The following is a 10,513-nucleotide window of genomic DNA, read 5'->3' on the forward strand; positions in this document are numbered from 1 at the left end:
TATTTGCAGATCCTCACATACAGGTCTTGGAGATGTGAACTTCAACAACATCAGTAGAGGAACAGGGCAGAAGCTATGGGAGTAGATAAAATCACTGAGAGATATCGAGAATGAGAAAAGGGCTGGTGTTGACCCTGGTAATACCTACCCTTGAGGAAGTGGTTTTTTAGACATTTATGTCATCTTCAAAAATTTTGCCACAACAAAATAAGTGATAATCTTTTCCTTAATATATTTCACTTAATTGATATACTTTTTAAAAACCAACTATTTTTAAAATAAACTTTGTATCACTACCATAACTAGAAAAGCAGTTTAAGTTGCCAGAAATTAAAAGTAACTACAAATAAAAATTCACCCAACCAAAAAAATGGACAAAAGATTTAAACAGACAATTCAGCAAAGAATATGAAAGAAAGGTTATAACCACATAAAAAGATGCTCAGAAACATCAGTCATTAATGAAATGCAAATTAAAAACACAGTAAGACAGCACCACTCATCCACTAGAATGGCTATAGTCAAAAAAGTCAAGTACTGACAAGGATGTAGAGAAATTGGAATCATCACTGATGGTGGGAATATAAAATGGTATAGCCACTTTGCAAAACCATGGCAGTTTCTCAAAAAGTTAAACATATACTTAGCAAATAACCCAGCAATTCCACTCCTACGCATCTAACCAAGAGAGATTAAAGCAGCTATACAAAAACTTAAGCACATATATTCATGGCAGTATAATTCCCAATAGCTAAAAACTGGATACAATCCAAACGCCCATCAACAAAATCGGACAACCAAGAATCACCACCAGCATGGAAAAAGCACCATACTCTGTAAGTGGAAGAACTACTCCTGAGAAAACCATTAGTAGTGGAGATATGTACAAGATTTGAGGGAATATTATATCCATTAGGAAAAACAAAAACCAACGGTTCTTATAAGTAAAAAATTATAGTAATAAATTATTCAGCAATGTTTTATCAACAAAATGCACATAGCTGAACAGCTGAAGACTAAGCCAAGAAGGTCTCCTAGAATGCAATGCAGAAAGAGAGAGGTGAAAAGGATAAAAAAAGTAGAATTGGGAGAAAGATCCAAGAGATCCAAGAGATATAATATTCACCTGCCAAAATGGATAGAAGCAAAAAAGACAGAAATAACAAGTGTTGGGATGGATGTAGAGAAAAAGGAACTTTTGTGCACTGTTGATGGAAATGTAAATTGGTGCAGATGCTATGGAAAACAGTATGGAATTTCCTCAAAAATTACAAATAGAACATACCATATGATCCAATAACTGAACTACTGGGTATTTGCCTCCCCTCAAATGAAAACACTCATTTGAAAAGATATACACCTCCCTATGTCTACTGCAGCATTATTTACAATAGCCATGATACAGAAACAATCCAAGTGTGCACTGACAGATGAATGGGTAAAGATGTGGTAGATATAGACAATCAACATTACTGTCATAAAAAAGGATGAGATCATGCCATCTGTGACAACATGGATGACCCTAGAGGGTATTATGCTAAGTGAAATAAGTCAGACAGGGAATGAATTAATACCATTCGATTTCCACTTATAAGTGGAATCTAAGAAACCAAACAAACAAACAAAAAGCAGAATCAGACCTACAAATACAGAGAACTGATGGTTGCCAGAGGGGACAGAGGTAGGAAGATGGGCAAAATGGGTGGAGAGTGAAAGATAAAGGCTTCTAGTGATGAAATAAATAAGTCACAGGAATAAAAGGTACAGCATAGGGAATACAGTCAATGGTACTGTAATAATAGCATTGTATGGTAATAGATGGTAGCTACACTTGTGGTGAGCATAGCATAACATATACAGAAGTTGAATCATATGCTGTACACCTGAAACTAATGTAACATTGTATGTCAACTATACTAAAATAAATAATTTTTTAAAAGGGAATGTCAGGGACACCTGGGTGGCTGAGTCGTTTAAGTGTCCGACTCTTGATTTCTGCTCAGGTCATAATCTCACAGTTTGTGAGATGGAGCCCCGTGTTGGGATCTACACTGTCATCAGCACAGAGTCTGCTTAGGATTCTCTCTCCCTCTCTCTCTGCCCTTCCCCTGGTCATCTGTGCTCTCTCTCTCAAAATAAATAAATATTTTTTAAGGGGAATGTCAATTTATATTCTCATCAAAAATATTACAGTGTTCCTACTTCCCCACATTATGACAAATACTAAATACTATCAAACTTTTCAAATGTTTGCCAATCTCACTGATAAGGAATGAAGGGAAAAAGAAAAGAAGGGAGAGAGAAAGGGCACCTGGGTGGCTCAGTCAGTTGAACAGTCAACACTGATTTCAGCTCAGGTAATATCCCAGAGTCATGGGATCAGGCCCCACGTTGGGATTCTCTCTTGAGACTCTCTTTCTCTCCCTCTGCCCCTCCTCCCTGCTCATACTCTCTCTCTAAAATTAAAAAATAAATCTTTAAAAAAAATGAAGGGAAAAAGGAAGGAAAGAAATATTAAATTATATTTTTGTTTCAATTTGCATTATTAATGAAATTAAACACCAAGTTTGTTGGCTTAAATATTATTTCCCATATCTGAACCTAACAATCTGTGCTGGTAGAAACTGGATACAAATCACTAAGGGACACAAGAAGATTAAAAATTACTACTGACATTACATTAACTATTTAGAATCAAACTCAGACAAAAGAAACCAAAAAACAGAAGACTGATTACATATAAAAGAAAAGGGAAAAAAAGTACAGGTCAAAAAACATTGCAAGTAAAAATTAACCTCTGCTATTGAGACCAGATGGCATGATAAAATGATTTATCATTTTAAATTATTAACATGCTGGTTGTCTCACTGAATTGGAAATATTTTTTTTTTACTTACCTATTGTTGCTGACCATGTAGGGAAACAAGCACTCTCATTTATGGCAGTAAATGAGACAATCTACTTAGATAATAGTACAATCTAACTACATAATAATTTTGCAGTATGTATTAAGATCCTTATTCAGGGGCGCCTGGGTGGCTCAGTCGGTTGAGCGTCCGACTTCAGCTCAGGTCACGATCTCACGGTTCGTGAGTTCGAGCCCCACGTCAGGCTCTGGGCTGATGGCTCAGAGCCTGGAGCCTGCTTCCGATTCTGTGTCTCCCTCTCTCTCTGCCCCTCCCCCATTCATGCTCTGTCTCTGTCTCAAAAATAAATAAACATTAAAAAAAATTAAAAAAAAAAGATCCTTATTCATACCTTTTGACCCTGAAATTACTCACCTAGAATTTTATTCTAAGGAAGATGAAAATATAAGGGGAAAAAAATTGCACACATCATTTACACTGCAGGAAAGTTTGCTAAAATGATGCTTTGTTCTCATAAGAGGATAGCTAAGTCTTTATACCTTTAAGAAGTGATGGGGGGTAGTTATAATTTATGTCTTTCTTTGATTCCTTATCTATATAATACTGACATTAATTTTAAAGAGGTGAAATACTCTCTTATCATCATATGGCATAACATCTATGCACTGCTAAGTGAAACAAAACACATTTCAACTAGATTTTTCCTCTACTTTATTTAATATTGGAAAACTTACTAGAAATCCAAAACATCTAGAAATGTGAATATAAATTGGCAAAATTACCATTATTTATCATTATAAAGTTCTCTAATTTTTAAATTTCATAATAAAACCTAGGATATCACAGCCAAATTTTAAAGTTCCTCCCTAAATTTTTCCATACTTTATAAATGTATGCTTGATATATTTATAATACTGAAAGAAAACAATACTATATAAGATTGAAAAATCTCTTCCATCTATTCACTTTCCTGAAATTTTTAGTCCTTCTCTACCAATTTCACTTATTCCTCTTCCATTCCCTTTGCAGGACAAGTCTTCCAAAGCAATTTACAATTTCTTATTGGAACGTTTGTTTAATGAAGCTCCAAGATGTATATATCTTGCTCCTTTGGAAAGCAAGCCAACTTGTAGTATTCCTAAGATGTTATATTGTGTGTACAGCATGGAATTCAAACAGGCATTGAGGTTATTGGTAGACATATCAGAAAATAACTTCTCCTTCAGAACCTTTTAAACACTTTTATACCAGAATCATTACATAGCATTTTCTACCAACTGGCTTCAAAGACTAATTTTTCCTCTTTTGCCAATAAAGACATTTTTTCCTACTACAGTTAAATTTATAGAAATTATTCCAATTATTGCATAAGTTTTTTGCCATACTTCATTTGCATTCCATCATTAATCACACCTCCTCACTCAATACATTTTAATTGTACATTAAAATCAATTTAAAGTCATATGCCAATTTCAAGAAAAAATGTAGGAACCATATGCTTTCCTATGCATGACATTTGCTAGTAAGTCACAAAACAACTGGAGGCTAAAATGAAGAAAGTTTTTGAAGTAGTACAAGGAAAGCTCACAGTGAAGGACAACAGTTTTATTTTTATAAAGCATATAAAAATGCAGAAATATGTTTTTAAAAATAAGAGTTTGCTCATTTTCCCAAGGGTCAATGAGGTTCATTTCTCCAGGTGATTTGCTTATGTAAATCCTGAGAATTCAAATGAGAATCAGAATTTTGCTTTTTTTTTTTAAACACAGGGCTTGAACTCTCGACCCTGAGATCAAGACCTGAGCTGAGATCAAGAGTCGGACATTTAACCCAGTGAACCACACAGATGTCCCTAGAATCAGAATTTTGAAACTTAGAACTCTCTTGTTTTTTATACATGAGAAAACACAAGTTTAAAATGAAATGGAAAATGTAAACTACCTAAGGCAGTACTTAACACATGGTAAATAATCAATAAACAGTTCTGTCACTCTTCTGCTTGCCTTGTCAATGGTCAAATGACTAGCCAGTGGCTTATCTGTATGGTTTGTAACATTACTGGACAAGAGGTAGCCTAATTCAATATTTTATATCAAGTATGCCATTTCACAAAGTTGTGGGTAAACTTTTCAATTCACCTATTTTTAATTAAAGTCAGTGTGTATGTATATGCCCTGTGGGCTCAGTCGGGACCACTGCCTGGGAGAGAGCCGCTCATATCATTGGGCCTTCTCAGACACTCCCAGCCATACTCTCATTCTAGTGTTTCAGAATCTCCCACATTCCTAGTTAAATCTGTAGAAATGGAAATCTTTTTTGCTCATTTTCACCACCCTCCAACCCTATGTATATAAATTAGTGCAAAAACAGCTAACATCTGCTAAATGACAATTATGTGTCCTCGCTGTGCTAAAATAAAGCCTTACCCAGTTTAATCCTAACAGCTACCCTATAAGGTGAGTTCTAGTCCTATTAGGAAAATTTACCCAAGTGGGGCCCAGAGAGTGAGATGCTGAAGTGTTGTGAGGTGAAGGTCACTGGACATATATAGCCAAGGAAGTAGGAAGCCTGGATGTTGTATGGATCATATGCAGAAGTGGATGAGGATGTCACTCAGGATGATATAAAGATCTGCAGTAGAGATGGAGACCACGAGCAGGTGGTAAGTCTTCAGTGACCAAGAGGTTTATACAGAAGTTCAGTGAGTAGCAAAGAATAAAATGGTTAGGTCAGAGGGTGATGGCATGGACCTCAATGAAGCAGGTAATTAGAAAGGAGAAAGAGGAGGGACTTCAGCCCTGAGAGGGCTGCAAGGAGGCTCCTCAGAGGAGAGCTGCTTCAGTAAGAAGCAAGGCTCTACGAAGAGGTTTAAGTGCTGAGAAAGGTTGTTAACCACAGAATAAAAGTTCCAGAGGTGACAGAGGGTTCAGGGAGAAGGAAAGCTTTCTTCCTGCTACTTTACTATTCTTCCTTAAAGAATAAGAGCACTGATATAGATCAAAAACAATTAGGCCCAGTGCTAAAACAGGGGAGTTTTGCTGGGAGGAGTAAAAGGATTATAACTCCAACAAATGCACATTTCTTTCTGCTTGGTAAACTCCAAACCGGTTTTCTAGGCCCTGTCCCCCACCCTTCCCCTTAGAAGGTCCTGTAGGAAACAGGGTGGAGTCCAGAGGAAAAGAGACAGGACTGTGGCAGCTTAAATCTGCCTATAATCTAGGTAAGTATTTCTTATCCTGAAATCCATAAACTCCTACAGGTCTGAGTATCTTTTGTGAGAATTTCCTAATTTTGTGTTTTCCTTTTAAAGATAATCTGAAGACAAATAGCATAAGCAACCAGACAGCCACCTTATAACTAAGGCCTAATATTTATTTCATTGCCCCTGTGTAATCCAGTAATCAAGCATCAAAATGATACCACTTTGTTGAAGGCTAATGAAAAACAAAAAACAAAAAACAGAGGTTCACCTCATAGGCAATAATGTATTTTTTGTTAAGTAAAATCCAGTGACATCAGAGCCCACATATATATAACAGTTTTCACAGTATTCATACAAAAAAAGAAAGTGGGGGAGAACTGGGCAAACACGTGATAATTTCAGAATGTTTAACTCAAACAAATGTACCTATCAGTAGAATATTCATAAGAAAATGGAAATTTAGTTTTAGCCAAACACTATTAGTTGTCTCATTAAATAAATGTTATTAATTAGAATTTTGGTGGTTTTTATAATCTTTAATTTACATACCTGTTAGGATCTATGGTTGTATAAGAGCTATAAGCATAATGATTTTATACTTTCTTTATATTTATAAATATATCTAAGTAACATGACAAAAATGATTTAACTCAATCCTTAGGAGTACAAGAATTGTTTTTCTTTAAAAGATAATATATAGGCCTATATTTTCAAGTTTTGAGATCCACTAGTCTGGATTGTGTTCAAGGCAACAAGACCAAGACTCACCTGTAGTTCAGCACAACTTCCCTCATCACAGAAGGGAATAAGATGGGGATTTAGGACCAAAGCCCCAGGTAAAGTGTAATCTGTGTTGTATACCTTCTACCTCTATAACATGTATCACTAGCAGAGGAAGGTGGTAAAGCATTGAGCAATTCAGGATCCTAGCCCTCTCACTTTCCTCAGAGACACAACCAACAACAAGGTACATGCATACATGGAATTACTCAAGGTTAGAAATTTCCTCCATTGTGACAAACCCCACAGTTAAATTCAGTCTTCATCTTACAAGATCTCTCAGCAGATATCTCAGTTCTATATAATAACTACCTCCTTGAAATACTTGACTCAAATTGGCTCCCAAGAGACCTTACTCTTCTGATTTCCCTTCTACTTCATTAACTGCTTCCTTTTAGTCTCCTATGTTGGCTCTGTCCTGACCTCAAAATGTTGCAATGATTCACAACTCAGTCCTCAGACCAACTCAGTCCTCAGACCCCTCTACCTAGGGGATTTCACCCAATAAAAAGCTTTACCGATACAATGCTGATGATGTACATCTCTAACCCTTGAGATTTAGATTTATCTAAATTTAGATTTAGATTATCTCCTTGAGATTTAGACTCAAATACAAAACTACTACTTGCTATATCCACCTGGATGTCTCTAAGGAACCTCAAATGTCCAAACCAAGAACTCTCGATAATCACTCACCCCACTTCACTACTCTCCAATTCTGCCTGATCTTAGCAAATGGCACCACCAACCAACCAGTTGTTCAAACCAAAATTCCTGGAATCATTCTTGAATTCTTCCTTTACCTCACACTCCAGATCGAATTAATCAATTTGTCCTGTCAGCACTATTTTCCAAATGTTTCTCTGCAGTAGATGCTGTGGTGCATTGCCCACATTCTCAGGACTGACAGTAGCTGGGAGTACTGGTGACTGACAGTTCTCAGTTGAGCTCCTCCTTCATGCTTCTCTAGGCTGAAAAGACTCACCTTGCCTAAAGTCACTCCCTGGACGCAGCCAATGTTCAATAAGTAGGGGAGGGGGCATAAGAGACAGGGGTAGGTAATAAAGCCCTGGTGCTCTTGCCTCAAGGAAGGACAACTCTTAAAGAACTACCCCAGATGCAAAGCTCCTTTTGAATTGTCTGAAGCTTCTGTTGCAATTCTATCACAGCTCAACTTCCCCCTCTGTCCAATCCTGCTGTCCAATCCTGATATAGTGACAGAAAATAAGTGGTTTTCTTCCAAGTGACAGGTTGGAGATGATACCTTTTGAGAATGAGATACCATTCTCTATGACATAGTGCATACCTTAAATCAGTACTCATGCTAATATACCTATATCCCTACCATTCCTCTCTGATTCCTACCCTACTCTCTCAGGTTTCTTCTCTGATATCCCTTCTCAAGTAAGCAGGAGCCAGAGATACTTGATAGGCTGAGGTCCAGTGTCGTGGAGTTCTGGACTAAGTAGAAGGAAGTAAAGCAGAGCAGGAAGACAGAGGTATGACATAAAGAGATAATAATCAAATCAGAGCAATTGGTTCTGGAGCACAGACCCTTAAGGAATTTCCTGACCCATGGGAATATTCTGGACTTCTAACACACATCTCACCAAAGAGCTGAAACAAGTGGGGAGATAATCTGAGGACTGGTTAGCACTAATAGAGGGGAAACATGATTGTTTTCTCTTGGTATTTTGAAACTTTCACCTCACCAGTATTTAAATAATCAAGACTGGTCCAGAGAAGGAAGACATCCCTAATCTAGGCAAGGCACTAAGTCAGTCAGCTGAAGCGTAAACCCACGGATCTAGGTCTGATTTCCCCCCAAGACATTTGGTGTCGATTTAAGAATGAGAAGAGGGACGCCCGGATGGTTCAGTCGGTTAAGCAACGCAACGCTGGGATTCTCTCTCTCCCTCTCTCTCTGCCCCGGCCTCGCAAAATAAATAAACTTTAAGACAAAGAGAGAGCAGCTCTGGGGACCTATCTGCTCTTGTCTTTTATGCAAGACCCTGAAGCGTGAACCTAGGCTGTGAACATCCTGGGAAAGGAGAAAGTCTCTTCTACGAATTCACAAAGGCTAACACAGCCCCTGAAATTCTGTGTGGGTAAGTAAATGTTGAGTCACTAGACACCCACTCAGCATCTCCCAAAAAGTCCAGGAGAAGGCTCTGGTCATTGTGGAAAGTGACTGTTGTAAGGAGGCCGAGAACGTGTTTAGCTGGGCTGGGCTCCGTTATTCTGCGTTGCGGGTGAGAGGGGGCGCTCACGGAAGAGAATCCCACCCTTCCAACATGGTTCTTGGAAAGAAGCTTTGCAAAGAGCAAGTGTGACTTTAATCTCCGCCCAACGTCTCCCACACTCCCGGTGCCACGTTCCCTTGGTCACTCACCTCCTCCGAGTTCTGGCCGGACGATAAGCCCCAGTTTTTCAGCCCCTCCTGGAGCTCGACGATGTTCACCAACCCGTCCCCGTCGCTGTCCAGGTCTTGGAAAAGGATCTCGTACCTTAAGTCATCTTCGTCTTTCTGGCAGGCCACCCCCGGCAGCACGAAGCCCCGAAGCCAGCGCAGCATGGCCCAGGCGGGAAGGCGGGGGCCGTTCGGCCGCCTCTCCTCCCGGCCGGATGAGGGCGACCCGCCCGACCCGCCCCCACCCCCACTTCCGGCTGCGCCACCTGCCGCCGCCTCGACGACGCCCGCCTGCGTGGGGCCTCGGAGACAACTGCTCGACGGGGCCTCCGGGGCGAGCACGCCCACACCGCTGGGCTCTCGGGCGCCGCTGGGAGCAAGTTCGGAGGACCGCCTCGTGGGAAACCGGGCCCAGGCGCCTCGCGAGGGTCGCTACGCCCCAAAAGTTGCAGGTTGAGGCACCAAACGTGGCGGCAACCTGCACCCAGGACCTCCCTGGGCCCACGAGCGACCCGGGTGCCCAGGAAAGTTTAAACAGAAGCAGAGAGGGCGCGCGTTCCCCTGGCGGCGTCGAAAGGGCTTCCGGGTGTTTCCCTGCGCAAACTGAGCGGCTCCTCAGGTGAGTGCTCCGACCTGCGCCTCGCCTCTGACGGGAGCATCTCGTGCCCCCGCGCCACCTCTCCTTCTGGGGGCGTCTGAAGAGGGCAGCCCTCCCAGAGGGGCCTCCACCCTTGGTTCCAGTCTCCCTCCTCCCAGCCCACTCCCAGGGATCTTGGGGTTGCTTCCGGGAGCCCCCTCTTCCTCACCTCCAGCTTTCTTCTAGACCACCCCCCCACCCCGGCAGCCTTGCAGCCTCGCAGCCTCGCCGCAGCCCCCACCACCTACCTCTACAGAACTCCCTTCTCACAGAAGCCGAAGGACACTTTCAAATCCTTGTCCTATTTAATGCTGGTCCTGTTCAGACACTGCTGACCACACCCTTTTCCTTTGTCTTGTGGGACGCCACACATTTCTGCCCCTCCTCAGCCTCTTTTACAGGCTCCTAAAAAGGAGCCTGAGATCTTCTAAAATTGAGGCACTAGACAATGGCAGTAGACAGGGTTGAGGGATTATGTAAAAACCGAGTTCATTGCATTGTGCATTGCATAATTCATTGCGCTGAAGCTTTGTGTCCTCAATCTCTAGTCACATCTTTTGAAAGTCAGTGGTACAGTCTAACGACAGGCCCAGACCAGTGTTTTAAAAAGTAATTTT

General features: G+C 40.7%; 1 protein-coding gene across 1 annotated transcript in view; it reads right to left on the reverse strand.

Annotated features, from left to right (window-relative positions):
• The window catches only part of LOC115519771 (calcium-binding mitochondrial carrier protein SCaMC-1-like), a 43,743-nt gene extending 34,319 nt beyond the window's left edge, over positions 1 to 9,424 (reverse strand). Inside the window, 1 exon segment of the mRNA XM_030323659.1 lies at positions 9,242 to 9,424. Coding sequence (XP_030179519.1) covers positions 9,242 to 9,424 — 183 coding nt within the window.
• Between the last annotated feature and the right edge of the window lie 1,089 nt (positions 9,425 to 10,513).

The sequence above is a fragment of the Lynx canadensis genome, chromosome C1, assembly GCF_007474595.2.
Source record: "Lynx canadensis isolate LIC74 chromosome C1, mLynCan4.pri.v2, whole genome shotgun sequence".
In the NCBI taxonomy this organism is placed as follows: domain Eukaryota; kingdom Metazoa; phylum Chordata; class Mammalia; order Carnivora; family Felidae; genus Lynx; species Lynx canadensis.